The sequence below is a fragment of the Myotis myotis genome, unplaced genomic scaffold (assembly GCF_014108235.1).
Source record: "Myotis myotis isolate mMyoMyo1 unplaced genomic scaffold, mMyoMyo1.p scaffold_m19_p_5, whole genome shotgun sequence".
Classification (NCBI taxonomy): Eukaryota; Metazoa; Chordata; class Mammalia; order Chiroptera; family Vespertilionidae; genus Myotis; species Myotis myotis.
The window spans coordinates 65649533-65667593 of record NW_023416357.1 but is presented as its reverse complement, the minus strand read 5'-3'; the positions used below and the strand labels follow the sequence as shown (position 1 = coordinate 65667593).

The following is an 18061-nucleotide window of genomic DNA, read 5'->3' as shown; positions in this document are numbered from 1 at the left end:
TTAAAAAAGAGAACAATCCTCAAATTTGGAGCCTTTTGTAGGCAAATATTTCTAGCTATCTATTTATATAAAAGGCTAATATGCAAAGTGTCCCCTTGGGAGTTCAACCAGGAGTTCAATCACTCACTATGACGTGTGCTGACCACCAGGGGGTGACGTGGAACATGGCGGGTGACCAGCGGCGGCAGTAGAGCACTGAGGGAGCAGGGGAAGGAGGAGGTGGGGAGGTGGGGAACCTGATCGGCCCTGATCTCCAGCCAGGCCTAGGGACCCTACCTGTTCATGAGTTTCATGCACTGGGCCTCTAGTCTAGATACATATAAAAGCCTAAGCAACTGGACAACTGGACGACTGGACGACCAAACGACTGGCCAGTAGCTATGACGCGCACTGACCACCAGGGGGCAGACGCTAAATGCAGGAGCTGCCCCCTGGTGGTCAGTGCACTCCCACAGAGGGAGCGCCACTCAGCTGACAGACACCAGGCCGAAGGCTGGCGGGCGCCGCTGCAGCAGTGTGAGCCTCTCCCGAGGACACTCCCCCTGAGCTCCTGAGGACACCCCGCTGCGTGCCTGAGCAGCAGCCGCAGGCACAGTGGGGCCAGGGTGGGCTCCTCCCCGGCACCTGCTGCTTCACGCACTACTTCATGCTGTGCGGGATCAACACAGACAGCGGGCTGGAGCCCGATGAGCTGGCAGGTAAGGCTGGGCTGTGGTGGCGCGGAGGTCCACTGATCCCTGCAGGCCAGGCCGAGGGACCCCACTGGTGCACAAATCCATGCACCAGGCCTCTAATAATTTAATGAAAATGCTTTGTTTTTATTGAAATCTGTTCTTACAAATTGCTTCTATTTATGACACGAATACTAGTTTTCAATTTAATAAAAATAAGTATTCTTGATAAATAAATTCAGGTTAACAAAAATGAGGTGGTTTAAGCAAAAATATTAAGCAAATTATAGTACAGGTGGTGTGCACATATAAGAAATCTTAATGGTATTACATAAAAATGGAAGAAACATTTGGTCAGAGCAGATCCTCAATAAGGTCAAGTAATCTTACTCCATCAACCTCCCTGTTGTTAAGCATCTACACAACGAAAAGAAAGTCACGTAAAAGCCTAACCTCAGGCTTCTGAGACAGCGGTTCTCAGCAGGAAGGGGGGATGGGGAGGAGACACTTGACAATGTCTGGAGACATTTTTGGTTGTCACACTTGGGGGTGGGGGAGGATCTAGTGGGTAGAGGCCAGGAGCACTGCTAAATATCTGGCCCAAACATCTACAGCACCAAGGATGAGAAGCCAAGCTCTAAGTCTAAGAGAAAAGAGAAAGCTCACCGGGACTACTCTTGGCCCAGCACTGCTCCAGTCCTCATTTGATCTTTGCCACTGATAAGATTCCTGGGGAAAATCCCCCACCCAAACCTTTCACTGTTTGACATCCCCACACAACCACTGTGCTCCATTAAGATTAGAATTTTTTTAAATGGACTGTATTGAAAAGTCCATGTCCTTGATGTGCTAATACTGTGCCATCAATATTTAAATCTAACTTCCTAATCAAAACACGGTAGTTACAAATTTTTAGGTGATCTCCCATTATCAAATAGGGAAAAAATAATTAACATAAGGATTAATATAATTTGAGTAAAACTTTTATTCTAGCTGCTACTGATTTTATGTAAAGCTATTCTTCAGCCTGAGTTATATGGTTCAGTGACTCAATTAAATATATTTTACATAATAAACCTGACTTTGAAATTTTAAAAATTTAATTTTTTATTAGATATGTTAGCTTTCCCAAAAGGGAGTCTAAAGAAAACTACTTTTTAAGCTAGTCCCCCCACCCTCTGCCCCTGCTGCCCCAAATAATTAGCATAAAAAAACTAGTGGTTGAAAAAGTATGTTTGGCTATCACTCAGCACGCTATTCTCAAATGCATTAGTGCAAGCACATAATTCACACATATATATCTGAGGGTAAACTGTTTACAATCTTTGAAGCAATTTTGTGGTTAGTGCTTTCTCTTTCTCTTTCTCTCTCTCTTTTTCCAAGTAAAGTTCTTCATAACAGTTTAGAAGCAGATGGCACCTGTGTCTTTTTTTTTCTCCAAATTCAGAGTTATTTTTACCCTTGCAACAGTATTTAAATATGAAAAAGTAGATGTTCTTAAAGTAATAATTCTATCATAGTCTTCACTTACTATTGAGGCTCTTTATAATGCGTACATTTCCAAATTTAGAAGTTAATACGTATGAACTTCGATTGTTGGTATGGCGGAGAGGCATCTCATGCCTTTAGGTTCAACTTGAGCTGACTCCTAATTCCGACACGCCTGTGGTGAAATGATAGTGAAGGTGAAACTGAATCCCTTTCATTTCAGAGATACGAAGCCATCAGAAAGGCAGCACTATTTCCAACACCTGCAAGCTACAGAGGTGGCAGTTATTGGTACTCCCACTGTGAAGACGGGACCAATTGCTGAATGACATCCTAGTCATGGCCCCACACATTTTGGGAGAGAACAGGTCAGAGGATTTCCCTTTCCCCTGAGTCCCTAGGACTGAAGTCATCACCTCAGGAGCAACAGAGACCACATGTCAAAGAGCAAGGGAGCATGCCACTGTGTCTAGTCCGTTTCGCTATCACTCATCCACTCTCTGAAATTATTTGTTGGGGACCTACTGAGTACTAAGCGCTGTGCTAGGTGAGGAGCACACAACAGTGAACCAGCCAAATCCACCCACAGCCTTCTGGGAGCTTCCGGTCAGTGTTCCTGTAAAGAGCCCATGCAGTTGCAGTTTCTATTCTCTCATTGCAATCCCACCTTGCTCCCGACTCAACAGCCTGAGGAAAGACTTGGGTGGCCCTGGGCGGGTGGCTCTGTTGGTTGGAGAGTCATCCCGTGCACCAAAAGGTTGCGGTTGGTTTCCCTGTCAGGGCACATTCCATGGTTGCAGGTTCAATCCCCAGTTGGGGTGCATACAGAAGGCAATCAATTGATGTTTCTCTTGAAAATCAATGAACATATCCTTGGATGAGGATGAAAGAAAAAAGACTGGCTGCACAGAGAGCAAGAGAGGGACCACACAGTGATATTCGGTCAAGAGCACAGGAAGTACTGGCTAAAGGAAAAGAGAGGGTCCCATTCCTCCCCAGCCAGGAACACCGTTGGAGCCCTTGTTAGAAAGTGCACATGTTTTCATGTTTCCTGAGGGAAGCATCACTGGGGCCAGAGTTCTGTGTTACCAAGAGGAAGACACCACTGCTCAGGCTCCTGAATTCCTCCCCTCTACAGTGAAGGTGTCCAGGCCCAGCCTCCTGCCCCCTCAGCCGTTCCAGAGTACAGTGCACCCAGCAGACCTTGGGGAGACACCAGAGTTGGTAGAAGTGTTTGAAAAAAGAAACCCAATAATAATTTGAAGGCAAAACTAGGAGACCTTTTCTCTACAGAGCTGTGCAAATGGAGACCACTCAATGTTGCCAACTGGTTTGCAGGGCATTTTTCAAAAGGACTCTACCTCATAACTTTAATCTGCATACAATGAGTTAGGGCCTAAAACAGCACTTTTCAAACTGTCACAATCCATGAGTGGGATGTGAAAGCACATGGATTCGCCTGATAAATTTTAATGAAACAATAAAATCACACAGTGTAAAATAGGAAATATTAGAATACACTGTTGGTAATAAGAATAGGCATCGTTTTATTAAACTAGTTTCCATTTTATACACACCTCTGTCTCACTATCTAAATCTATTTGGTTCCTAAGCAGTAACACATATAGCAAGGGATCCTACATGATTGTGCTTCAGTTGGGTGCCATATAAATGTATTTCTTTTCATTGTGGATCAGGTTGTGGTAGAGGTAGGAACTGAAAGTCACTAGCCTAAAGAAACTATAGCTGTAACCGGTTTGGCTCAGTGGATAGAGCGTCGGCCTGCAGACTGAAAGGTCCCAGGTTCGATTCTGGTCAAGGGCATGTACCTTGGTTGTGGGCACATCTCCAGTAGGGGGTGTGCAGAAGGCAGCTGATCGATGTTTCTCTCTCATTGATGTTTCTAACTCTCTATCCCTCTCCCTTCCTCTCGGTAAAATATCAATAAAATATATTTTTTTTAAAAAAGAAACTATAGGTAAGTGGAATGAAAAGTTTTTAAAAATATTGATTCCAAAATAATTTAACTCTCTTTTTGTCCTAATTATTTTTTTATTTGGTTTCCCTGAATTTGTGTGTGTGTGTGTGTGTACACATCTAGTTTTGTTATAAACATTTTTTTCAATTTCATACAACAGACAGGAACAAAAGGTGTGAAGTAACAGAAAACAAGACGGGTTTAGTGCACAGGGCGAAATCCTCACCACAGAGCAGGGCAGGCCAAATCCTACCGTCCTGGTGCCAAACCACTAGACAGAGCCTGGACCAGACACAGGCTCCATTCTCTCTTGGCAAAGCCATTAAAACACCAATTTCTCAAATGACTGGGCAAAGGACCAACCTCTCTCTAAGATATTTTTAAGTAGAACTGAATTTGTTGGTGTATCATGATTTTTGTAAACTTTATGACAAGCTATACATGAAGCAGTATTTTCTTTTGTGTGTGTGTGTGTGTGTGTGTGTGTGTGTCGAGGGCTGACTTTCAATAGATCGCAGCGAGGGAGCTGCTCTGCTACGTACGAAACCCCGATGTGAAGCAGTATTTTCAAATGTGAGTTTTGAAAATATTAATCAGTTGCCCTGTTACTCTTTTTTAAAAACAGTTGACACTTTATGTATTTTTAAATATATTTTTATTGATTTTAGAGAGAGGAAGGGAGGAGAGAGAGAGAGAGAGAGAGAGAGAGGGAGAGAGAGGGAGAAAGAGAGAGAAAAGTAAGAGAGAAACACCAATGTGAGAAACATTAATCTTTACCTCATATCCCCGAGTGAGGATCAAACCCGCAACCTGGGCATATGCCCCAACCAAGAATCAAACCAGAGACCCTTTGGTGGATGGAACTATGCTCAACCAACTGAGCCATACTGGCCAGGGCCTTGATACTCTAAAATAATCCTCCTTATCCCTACCCCTACTTCTCACCTTCATCCTGAAATAAATAAATAAATAAATAAATAAATAAATAAATAAATAAATAAATAAATAAATAAATGCTATCACATTTGCTCTGGTCTAAATGGCTACATGTAGATCGTTGTCTCACCATCCAGGGGCTAGAAGTGGTTATAGCCTTGGGAATTTAGCTGCCTGGAATTTCCAAACACATCCTCAGGGTGTGTTCCCCTCCTAAGGTTACATGTCCAATCCTCTTTAATTCAGGAGCCCCTGACCTACAACAGATAAGTATAATACAAGAAGGACTACTCACAAATTCACTTATCTAGTGGGGATTGTCTGTACCCTGGAACCAACCACACTGGCAACCACATATCTGGAGCATAGTTCTCTTAGCATCTTAATGATGACTGTGCTACTAATGAACTAAATGTTTTGGCCTTAGAGTCAGGCAGCTTTGGCCCAAGAGAGAGTCAAGAGGGCAAAGACTTGAAACCAGTTGTTTCAACTTCATCACTAAGGCAGGAAGGAAGAGGACTTCTGTGACGCAGTCAGTATCTACTATTATAATTGTGTTGCAATTCCTGGCGTTATAGATTCTTAGTAATTATACCTGTAACACAAGTTGCTTTATGTTTTAGGACTTTTTAAAAAATAACTTTGATTGTGAAGTGATAATATTTCTCAAAATCTCAACCAATTGGAGTAAAGCAGGCACCGCACCAATTCTGGCATTGACAGAACTGACCTAATACACGTGACGGCTGAAAACAGCAAAAGTAAAAAATTTTCGTTTTCTCAAAATATTGTAATCCTGTGATTGTCCAAGTACTGAAACAACTAGGGAGCAGACTGAGAGTCCTAGCAATATAGAACTGATTTAATCTGTCCTCCAAAATGTATTGCAAAATACAAGCTTACACAATAACTTTAAATTCCCTAGGTTTTCCCTGTGAAATCTACCATCCCATATATGTGCACAACTTGCAGTTTATTTTCTTTCTAAACCATTTTCCCATTCCTCAAATTAAGTAAAATTTTAGTTTCCTGGTGGTGAAGCTTATTGATAAAGATTAACATGTGCTGATGATACACTGTTGCCAGTTAGAGGCATCTGGGGTAGAGGTTACTCAGAAAGCAATTAGATTTGGTGGTGGGACAGTCCCTGCAGCACCATCAGGCACTTCCTCTACTGGTGGCAGTTTCTAAAACACCAAGTAAACAATTTTAAGATGATCTCTTTCATCGGAAGTTTTACACTGCTCCCCTGCAGCTCATCATACAATTATAGGTTTGGAGCCTAGGAAGGAGACATTTCATTTTCAACTTACTAGTGAATGCATGCAACAGCAGGTCTTCAGATGAACACTGAAAAACGTGGTCAAATCAGGATGTTAATGTAGACATTACTCAATGCTCAGATATTTGGAACATTTTTAAATAGTGACAAACTCCTAAATTTTCATTCAGTTCTGCCTTTCTTACACACCTTCTGTACTCCATGAGTCCTTAACAGTAGTGACAAATTGGAGGAGGGGGTGACCCTTACACCTTCCCACTAAGTACCAACATCCAGAATCCTGCACTGTGGTCTCTGATGGCATCAAAAGAAAGAGGCTGTTAGCTAAACTCGTTACAGCAAAAAGACAATGAAAATGAAATTGCAAAGAAGCACTAAGCGCAGAAGCTTCAACTTGTCAACAGTTGAAACTACGTCTTCAGATTCCCTATCACAAAGGGCCTGGATCTAAAATGTGGTGAAAACAGCTCTCCTTCGCTGTGGATAACAGACAGGGAAGAAGGGAAAAGAAAGGAAGGGAAAAATAATATTCAAAGGATAAAAGTATGAGAACATGTGGCATCATTCGGGTGGCAGAACTCCCACCTGTTCAGATCTTCACAGGAGGGAGGAGGGGCAATTCTGCAACCCCGGAGGGGGGGGGGGTTATCTCATCATTTAAATAAATCACTCCAGTACACGAAACTAGGAAGTGCAGCAGAACTCTCCTAATCTCCACTGCCTGGACCCCAGGTGCTGCTTTTTTCTTGAAAGCCAAGCTAGTTCATTATGCTCCCATCCACTCTTTTGAATGATTCATTCCCCTCTTCACTCGGAACAGACTTTGCAGGGAAGCTAGTATTTGAGTTTCATTTCCAGAGTCACTTGCTTTGGAAATCTTGCTGAGGTGAAGGGGGAAGGATCCAATTTAATAATCCCGTTGTGATTTGCAGGGTTACCCTCCGCCACCGCCCCCGAAGTAACTAGACAAACAGGACCCTCTGGTAAGCGATCATCCTGAGCAAAGACACCATTTGGGAAAGCGGGGCCCACGTGCGATGGGAGCTGTCACCCAAGGGAAGTGGCAGCCGGCGAGGAGGAAGGAGGGTGGAAGAGAGTCGGGCTGCCGCTCGCAGCTGCACCGGCCTGAGCGCTCGGGGAAGACCTGGCTCCCACTTGAACGGCGCTTCGCTCTCTCCTAGACGCTCGGCGGGAAGAAATCGGAGGGCAGGGAGGCCGCCTCCCACATCCGAGGCAGCTGCAGCTGCGAAAGGGACAACCCCAGCGCGCGCCGCGGGCTTCCCCAGAAGCCTGAGCCGGCACACAGGGCGCCGGGCTCCCCCAGGTCCAGGGCGCCCCCGCCCCCCCCAGCGCCCCAGCCCGCCCCCCCAGTCTTACCGTCCCAGCTCCGACTCCACCTCGAAGAAATCGCTCAGAGCATCCCTTTTGGAGCCGTCGATCCAGTAATCCGGGACGAGGTTCTCGGCCGCCCGGTCCACACTGGCGGTCGAGCCGGAGCACGAGGGCACCGTGACTTTCAGCATCTTCGCGGCGGGACTCCGGAAGCCGCCGCCGCCGCCGCCGCCGCTGCCGGAGCCAACAGCCCCGCCGCTCCCGCCGGCGCCTGCGAACGCGGAGCGAGAGGCGGCGTCCTTCACCCGCACGCACACGCCCACCGCCGCCTCCCACGGCGGCTCGCCGCTCCGCTGCGGCTCCGGTTCCGCACGCTCCGGAGGGAGGGCGGGTGGGCGGACGGAGAAGGGGCCGAGGAGCGGGGAGAAGGGTGCGGGGGCAGAGCCCGAGTGGCCGCCAGGCCAGCGGAGAGAGGAGAGGCGGGTGCGCGGTGCAGGAGAGAGGCTCCCTCCCCCTTCGCTCCTTTCCGTCCCACTTCCCCTCCGCCCTCCGCCCTCCGCCCAGCCTTTCCAGCGCCCCCCCCCCCCGCCCCCCTTTCCCTTCTCCCTCTCCCGCAGTGCTCGCGGCGGTGCTGGCTAGGGCCGCTCCGAATGCAGGAACTCGGGGAAGCACAAGGACCAGAGCATCATCATCCTGCGGGCGCAGGAGCCTGGGAGGACCGCGCGCAGTGGGACGCTGGCTCCGGGAGTGGCGGGCGGCCGGCGCGCTCTAGGAGCACGTGGATCCGGGGGGCCCCGCAGGGTGGGGGGAAAGGGACCTGGCTGTGGGAGCAACTCCTCCCTCCTGGAGCGCATCTTGGCGGCCAGCCCGTCCACCTACCCCTAGCTAACCAGCCATCCCTGGCGTGTACCTCTATCAAAGCCTGTGTTGGTGGTCTGTGTCCACGCCGACCGGCTCGCCTCTGAGCGAAGTCTTCTGTTGGAACAGATTCCGTGGTGCTGCTGCTGGCGCTGCCTCCTTGGGCACTGCTGAAGCTCTTGAAGAGGCGGGTACTGGCTGTGTCGCCTTCACTCCCAGGCTCTGAGGGCTAGCAGCAGAAGTGACCCAGAGAATTACAGACCTGGAAGGGCCCTGTGGAAGCCAACCGGTCCCGCCCTCTGCCCTCAGGCAAGAGCTGTCATCATTCGTGTCAGAGAAGATTGCTCCATTTTAAAGCTCTGTCCCCTTCCCAAGAGATATGTCCCATCACAAACATTCTGTCCGTCAACCTTCAGGATATTGTTTAAATATTGGTTAAATATATATCCTGCATATTTCTATCCCTGAACAGTTTCTTTTTAGATTTCAGCAGGGATGAACTGCAAACTGATTATATTTTGCAGTAAATCTTTATATATGAAAACAATTATTACATCCCATCTCATTTCTGGCTAATATACTCCAAGCTCTTTATTTAATGTTACTTCACAGGTGTTAGTGTTAGTCTTTTTTTTTTTTCCTGACTTTCCTCCAATATGCATTAAACTCTTCCCAGTATGACCCCGTTCCCAGTAATACCAGTAAACAAGGTCCCATATTTTTCTCTCAGTTGTTGACTTATTGCTTACACTTAGAACTTTTCTGCTATGTTGGTGAATTACCAGCAAAAAAAAAAAAAGTTAACCAACTAGTGGTAGAAATGTAATCCTTAGTTGATTGGAAATGAAAATCTGTTCCACACACGCAGTTTAGTGATGATGACCACGTGCTCAATTTACAAATAGCCTAACAAACAGCAAGTCCACCTCAACTGAAAATGCTCAGGACTTTTTACTCTTCGGAGAAGGAATTCACTCATCTCCATGTTACAAGATCAAGTTCATAAACAAAGCAAGCTAATAAAACACTCTAAAGTGAATTCCAGTTCTCGGCAGGTAAGTTTCCCTTCACTTGTGCTGAACAGTGGAGGGATGGGCATGAAGTGTGGCCAGGCCATTTTATTCACACATCTTTGAGGCTGGTCCTGAAGTGGCAGTACTGCGTGTAGATACTTGTCTGTCGTGAGCAATTCCTTTACAATGTAAGTCCAAAGCAAGCATATCACATTGAAAGATATGATAAGCCTTTTTTTCTCCTGGCATTTTAAGGAACAATGGCTAGAGAAACACCATTTCATGGTCCAAGGGTGACTGTAGAGTTGCTATTTACTTTCAACATTAGTCATTTGACACCTTTGCTTTATAAAAAGTACTATTAACTTAAGGTTAAAAGAGGGTATTTGGCTTAATGAATGCAGTTTTTCAATTTAAAAATATAAGATGAGGGGACCCTTTCCCCTCCCCACGTGGGAGTCTGTACTTGTTCTTCAGTAAATCTCCACCTCTTCTATACCACCTTCTGCCCCTGGATTCATTCTTCGACTCTGGTGGACAAAGAATCCGGGTTCCAGTCCAAAAATTCCGTATCACTAGGATTAAAACATAGGAAAACAGTGTCCAAAGTTTCCGGCCTGCAGTCCCAATGGCCATTGGCAAAGGCTTCTATTTCTGAAAGGAAGGGGGCGACTCCTTCATCTCTGGTTATGGTTGGAATGAGGTCCGTGTGGTCATCCACACACTTGGTCACACAAATCTCCAGCTGCCTCCCTTGCGCTCTACTCCCGGCATCTATTGAACCCTTGGCTTTGTCGATGCTGCGCAGTGCACCATGCACCAGGCCGGGAGGTCCTGCAACTTCTCCAGCTCGCCAGTCACCAGGGCCTGGGCTTGAGCTAGAAGCGCGCCAGGCAGCGCTCAGTGCACTCACTGGTCTGTCCTCACAACAGCCGCTGCACCGGAACACGGGCCCTGGGCCCTGCTGATGTCCTCTCCCTCCAGACTCTTCACAAGTCCGCCCACCGCCTCCTGCACAGAAGCTGCTGCAGGTGTGCCACGGGGGCTCCAGGCTGTACCGCCTGGCGCTAGGGGCCACCTGTGGGAGGTTTTTGATTACTGCTTTGATTTCATTAGTTGTAATTGGTCTGTTCAGACTTTCTGTTTCTTCTTGATTCAGTTTTGGAAGATTGTGTGTTTTTAGGAATATATCCATTACTTCCAGATTGGCCAATTTGTTGGCATATCAATGTCCATCATATTTTCTTGTAATTCCTTGTATTTCTGTGGTGTTAAGTGTTACTTTTCCTCTTTCGTTTCTGATTTTATTTGTTTTTGGTTTTTTTGATGTGTCTAATTAAAGGTTTGTCAATCTTGCTTATCTTTATTAAGAACCAGCTCCTGGTTTCATTGATCTTTTGTATTTTTTTTTTAATATATTTTATTGATTTTTTACAGAGAGGAAGGGAGAGAGATAGAGAGTTAGAAACATCGATGAGAGAGAAACATCGATCAGCTGCCTCCTGCACATCTCCCACTGGGGATGTGCCCGCAACCCAGATACATGCCCCTGACCGGAATCGAACCCGGGACCCCCCAGTCCGCAGGCCGACGCTCCATCCACTGAGCCAAACCGGCTTCGGCTGATCTTTTGTATTTTTTAAGACTGTATTTTGTTTATTGTTGCTTTGATCTTTGATCTTTATTATTTCCTTCCTCCTACTCACTTTGGGCTTTGTATGTTGTCCTTTCTCTAGTTTCTTTAGGTGTAAGTTTAGATTGTTTGAGATTTTTCTTGTTTCTTGAGGTAGGCCTGTGCTACTCTAACCATGGCCCATAGATTTTGTGTTTATTTTTATTTAACTCAAGGTAGCTTTTGATTTCTTCCTTGATCTCATTGTTAACCCATTTTTTTTGTTTAGTAACAAGTTATTTTCCTTCATGTGTTTGTGTTTTCTTCAGGGTTTTTTTTTTTTTTTTAATTCATTTCTAGTGTCATACCATTGTGGTCAGAGAAGATGCTTGATATGATTTCAATATTTTATAATTTATTGACACTAATGTTTTGTGTCCTACCATGTGCACTTAAAAAGAATGCATATTCTGCTGCTTTGGGGGTAAAATGCTCTAAAAATATCAATAAAATCCATCTTCTCTACTGTGTCATTTAAGGCAAAAAATAAATAAAAATATAAGATGAAGGTAAGCATTATTTTAAAACAGGTGGAACAGGAATTAAGTCCATGCAATTTATCTTCACTCCTTACAAAATATCATCTAAACTGACCAGAAAAGGAAAAAAGCAGAAAGGAAGAATTCTTAGAATCTAGGAACAGATGAACTACTGACTTAGAAAACTGGGTAGACCTGAAACTCAGATTTGCACTGAGAGGAGACAATAAGAAATCTAATTCTTACCACAGAATTCCAGAATGCTTGGGAATTAGAGTCCAGCTCCTTCTATCATGGAGCAGAGAGTAAGACATTGGTTGAACGTTTTTATAAGGAGCTCTTAGACCCCTACATTTCTTCTTTTACTATTCATAGCAACAAACAAAAACACTTTCTAAACTCTTGGAAAAGGGGGTATACTTAATCTTTGAAAATGTTGAACAAAAGTGATGTCTTAGATCACAAGGTACAGGTGAGATCATGTTGGAAATAGAGGGATTCATGAAACTCTAACAAACAATGAGACTTCCAGGTGCATTAGGTTCCTAGAATGCTGAAAAGTATGCTTATACCTATCACATGCCTAACCATACAGGGAACTGCAGGGTCAATCCTGAGAAAACCAAACCACCCCAAAGGAGGAGGACCTGTGGATACTGTTAGAATAACCCCCAACAAAACATTCTAATTTTTGCCAACACGTGAAAGTGAAGCCCATCACTGAACAGGCTCAGGGACTCAGTGTCTACTGAGCTATTTTGTGTCTCACTCAAACATGAATGGACAAGCAAAGAAGAGATATCTGATTAAATATGGACATTGATGGAAAGTTATACAGTTAATATACATTAAAATGTAGGATAAAAATGATAAGAATAGGAAGTGTTTATAGCTTTCAAACAACAAGGTGGGGAGGGAAAAAGGACAAAGAAGGTTTAGTAGACAGAATGCAGAGGGATAAAAAAGAAACACAGCAGCATTATAAATATTTGAAATGGTAGTAGAGCAGATGCTGTGATGCACTGTCAAGGATGTCTCACTCGGGGTTGGCCCCCTTCCTGAGAGAAGTTTGCATCCAATTACTCATCCCAGACTCCTTGACTCTGACGGTCCAGCCCATCTCCAGAGCTCTCTGTGGAACTGGCTGAGACCTCTGGGACAAATGTACCACCGTTCAACCTCTCCTTCTGCCCAATCCTTCCTTTACTCCCTGTTGCTCCTGATTGTTCCCCAGTAAACTTTGTGCATGCATATGTCTGTCCTCTCTAGCTCAATAAATGTTTCTAAGGGGACCTAACTTCAGATAGTTGGTGCCAAGTGGTCCAAGATTTTAAAGATGGAATTTTGGGGCCAAATCACTCACCTGCTGCCTAAGAATGAAGATCCCATTATTGTTTGTGAATGAAGTATGGTAGCTCATGACATACTGTGGCAACATATTCTGATTACATATTGTTTCCTAACAAATAATTCCAAAGCACTGTGGCTTAAAATAACTATTTATTGCTCATGATTCTATGGGCTCAACTGAGCAGTTCTCCAGCATCAATGAAGCCAAAGTTACAGTCATCTAGCAGCTTAATTGGACTTGCTCACATGATTGGGAGCTGATACTGGCTTCAACTGTGAGATCACCTGGGACTGGTGACCGAGTGCCTATATGTGGGCTTTTCACAGCATGGCAGTTGGGGTCCAAAGGGAATATCCCAAGAACAAGAGTTCCCAAGGAGAGGACACTGCATCAAGTAAGGGTTGGGCAAAAAGCATCACTTATACCATAATATTATATTGATCAAAGTGACCCCAAGCAAAGGCCAGATTCAAGGGGAGAGAAAATAGTATATGTGACTTATATGTACACATATATGGATGCAGTGAACTTGGGACCATATTTTAGGAGACTAGCTGCTGAGCAGGATAATTGTTTAAAATTTCACTAGGGGTGAACAAAGATGGTAAGGAAAAGCACTAATGGGGACAATGTCTCAAACCTTCGAAAGGTTGAGGGAAAGTCATAATTACAAGGATAATAGAATCAGATATATTTTGTTGAGTGAAACCAAGCATTGGAGAAATAAACAAGGCAATTAAAATTTATTTTTTAAAAGACTTTAGCACCAGGTTATTTCATAGAAAAATTTTGTCAATCTTTAAATAGCAGATATTTTTCACATTAGATATAAACAGTTCCAGAATAGAAAAAAATAAAAGTTCGATAAGTGATTTCATGAAAATAGCAAAACTCTATTCTCAACAAAGGACAAAAGATATACAAAGAAAGAGAAATAGAATCCAACCTTTTTCTCCTGGGCATGAATGCCATAATCCTAAAGTAAATATTAGCATTTTAAAACCCGGCAGAAAACTAAAGAATGAAACATAATCAAGTAGAAGTTGTCTCTGCTTTAGATACTAGAAAAAATCAGAGAAAACTTGCTTCTCAGATTAAAAAAACAACAACAAACTATGATAAATATAGAGGCAGATATTTCAGTGCATTAGGAGATTTAGAAAATAGAGTATTGTTCAGCCAAAGTGGCTCAATGGTTGAGCGTCCACCTATGAACCAGGCCAGCAGAGGTTTAGTGAGGGATGACCAGGCCAGCAGGGGGGTCAGTTGGGGGTAACCAGGCCAGTGGGGGAAGCAGTTAGGAGTGACCAGGCAGGCAGGGAGGGGGCAGTTGGGGGCGACCTGGCTGGCACACAGAGGTAGTGAGGGGCGATCAGGCCAGCGGGGGAGGGGGAGGCACTTAGGAGCGACCAGGCAGGCAGGCAGGTGAGCAATTAGGAGCCAGCGGTCCAGAATTATGAGAGGGATGTCCGACTGCCAGTTTAGGCCCAATCCCTAAACTGGCAGTGGGACATTCCCCCAGGGGTCCTGTATTGGAGAGGATGCAGGCTGGGTGAGGGGACCCCCCCCCCCCCCGCCCCATGCACGAATTTCATGCATCGGGCCTGTAGTATTACATACAACCCAAATATTGTCACACTGTTTTCAACCTTTTGCTTATGAGATTTGGTTTCTTTTTTTCATGTATCTGATTTAATATGGACCTCCTTCTCCCCACTTTAAGTGAGATAGATGGATCTCTGTCAAACCTCTTCTAGTACAGCCATAATTTGCAGTGATCCTACCCAGTTGTTATTCAATTGCTTTATTCACACTAGTTAAATGGTCAAATTTCTCTCTGTTCTTTAGTAGGAAAGAGAGAGGAATAATCTTGAAATGTACACTTATAAAAAAGATTCTTCTAATCAAGGGTTTCCCAGAATACCTGGTTAAATATTTGGAAATAAATGCATTTATCATTATTAGCAGATTAAGGGGGGAAATCCATTGATTATATTCAATTATATTTAATGATTCAAAAATTAGCAAGCAGAAAGAGAAACATCCTCAATCAAATAAAGGGTGCTTATGTGAAATCTAAAGAAAAATCCCATAGTTCATGGCCAATTATAAGAAGCATTCTGACTAACGGCACAAGAAAAGGATAGCTACCATGGCAATGTTCAGTGTAATGGAAGCAAAAGAGAAAGCGGCATCAGTCTGAGAAACGGAGACATAAAGCTAGCACATTTCTTTATATGCAATATCTGATGAAAAACAGTTCTCATTAAAAAATATAAAATACTTGGCAAATAAATCCAAAAGACTATACATATCTATTTATCTATCTATCCAGCTAATCTACTCATTCATAGGGAAGAAAAGATGCCCCAGAAGAGCCAAAAAGATTTGACCAAGACTATCCATGAGCAGGATGTCTACGTCGTTATGAAGAGCTGTTATGAGGCCAATACTAATTAAACTTGGAGAGCTTAGGAATCCTATATAATAAAGAGCTAATATGCAAATGGTCACCATGCCCTCACGCCATCATGCCATAACTGCTCAGACATTCAACACTGGGGAGAGAGGAATGGGGACCAGCCAGGCTGTGGCCCGGGAGAGGGACAGGCCACCCACTCCATGGTCCCAGGTGCCAACGGCTATTCCTGCGCCTGTGGCCCAGGAGAGGGACAAGCTGCCTGCCTGTGGTCCCGGGCACCTGCGGCTATGGCCCAGGCAAAGCCACCCACCCATGGTCCCCAGCGGCTGCAGCTGGCCCGGGTGAAGCCGGCCTCAGTCCTGTGTGCCTGTGGCCAGCCAGAGGGAGGGAAGCCCAGGTCCCGGGTACCTGCGACCAGCCAGAGGAGAGAATCCTGGGTCCCAGGTGTGGGGCAAGACAGAGGTGGTTAGGGGTGATCAGGCTGATAGGGGAGCAGTTAGGGGTGTTCAGGCAGGCAGGCAGAGAGGTTAGGGGCAATCAGGCAGACAGACAGGCAAGCGGTTAGGAGCCAGCGGTCCTGGATTGCAAGAGGCAGTCAGACATCCCCCAAGGGGTCCCAGATTGGAGAGGATGCAAGCTGGGCTGAGGGACCCTCCCCTTCTCCCCCCCATGCATGAATTTCGTGTACTGGGCCTCTAGTAGGAGAATAAGTTAATAAAATGGAATAGGGTATATAGGAAGACTCATGGGTATGTAAAAATTTAATTTATGATTAACTTGACCTTTTAACCAGTGGGAAAAGATTGTGTCTCGTTACATTGTAGGAAAGTAGCTATCATATGAAAAGTAAAGTAAAAGGCTATCTATCCTTATTATTATTTACTAAAACAAATTCCAGATGGTTTAAAGCATTAAACAGTAAGCAAAAATATAAATATGTTAGTGCCAGGCTGGTATTGTTCAGTGGTTGAACATCGGCCCATGAACCAGGAGGTCATGGTTCAATTCCTGGTCAGAGCACATGCCCAGGTTCTGGGCTTGATCTGCAGTGTGGGGCATGCAGGAGACAGCTGATCAATGTTTCTCTCTCATTGGCATTTCCATCTCTCTATTCCTCACCCTTCCTCTCTCTAACATCAATAATATATATATATATATATATATATATATATATATATATATATATTTAAAATACATAGTATTTTTAAAGCCTTGGGTAGCAAAGATTCTCTCAAGTGAGACCCCTCCAACCTAGAAGCCATCAAGAGTGCATGACAAATTTTTCTTACAAAGCTTTAAAACTTTTGCAAAAGGAGGGGATACAAAAAGGCTAATTTCTCATATGGCAGAGAGAAATTACTGCAACACATTTAGCAGACAAGGTATTAATAACCAGAATGTATAAAGACTGATATAAATAATTTAGGAAAAGGCAAACAGTTCAACACTGAAGTGAGTAAAGGATGCCAGATGGCAATTTTCAAGAAGAGAAACAACATGGATAGTCATTCTCACTGGCAATCGCGTGTGCATGTGTTTCTCACTTATAAGATGGCATAAATTGACAATAATAAGAGGAAACAGACATATTCATATGCAGTAGCTAGAGGTCTTTATGAGGTGTTTGGAAAGGCAATTATACATTTTCAATCTTAAATTTCTTTGGGCTGGAAATTCTGCTTCTAGCAATACATTTTCAAGAAATATATTCTCAAATGTCCAACAACACACTCAAAGCTACTCATAACTTTATTGTATACTAGAGGCCTGGTGCATGAAATTCGTGCATGGGTAGCGTCCCTAGGCCTGGCCAGTGATCAGGGCCAATTGGGGCCTTCTAGCTGCTGACCGGGGCCTTCCTTTGTTCCACGTCACCCCCGGTAGTCAGTGCATGTCATAGCAAGTGATCGAACTCCCGGTCTCCCAGTCAAACTCCCGAGGGAACATTTTGCATATTAGCCCTTTATATATATACTAGAAGACCAATGCATGAAATTCATGCAAGGGGCTCAGCCTTAGCCCTGGCAGCCCCAGCTTCGTCTGGAAGGATGTCCAGTCTAAATAGCATATTACGCTTTTATTATTATAGATAGATGTTAGTGTAAAACTGGAAACACTGAAATGCCCATCAATAGGAAAGTAGTGAATGGAATAAAGTGTATGACATGTAAAAAGAATAACTTATACCTATATACCTACATGGAAAAATTTCCAACCATGTTATTTTTACTTGATACCCTTTGTGTTAAAAATTAGAAAGCCAATCTATATCCATATACATAAGAAAACATATATGAAGAGAGAGTGTGAGAGAGAGAAAGAGAGGGAGAGAAAAGAGACAGACAGAAGGACATAGAGAGAGAGAGATTGAGGGAGAGAGAGAGGAAAGAGAGAGACACATATGTAAATTCATGGGCAGAGATAAGAATGGATATCAGACTCTTCACAGTGGTACCAACTGGGAAAGGGAAGTAAGGAGAAACATACTACAGGGGTCATTTCAGGTTTGTTCTTAATACTTCTGAATTTTAAAAATCTTTTACAATGAGAAAATATTGATGCATTAGTAGGATAATGAA

General features: G+C 44.2%; 1 protein-coding gene across 1 annotated transcript in view; it reads right to left on the bottom strand.

The window, feature by feature from the left end:
- Window positions 1-8026, bottom strand: part of CAMK4 (calcium/calmodulin dependent protein kinase IV) — a 145386-nt gene extending 137360 nt beyond the window's left edge. The window contains exon 1 of the mRNA XM_036310108.1: window positions 7733-8026. Coding sequence (XP_036166001.1) covers window positions 7733-7878 — 146 coding nt within the window. The 5' untranslated portion in view covers window positions 7879-8026. The remainder of the gene's footprint in view (window positions 1-7732) is intronic.
- Between the last annotated feature and the right edge of the window lie 10035 nt (window positions 8027-18061).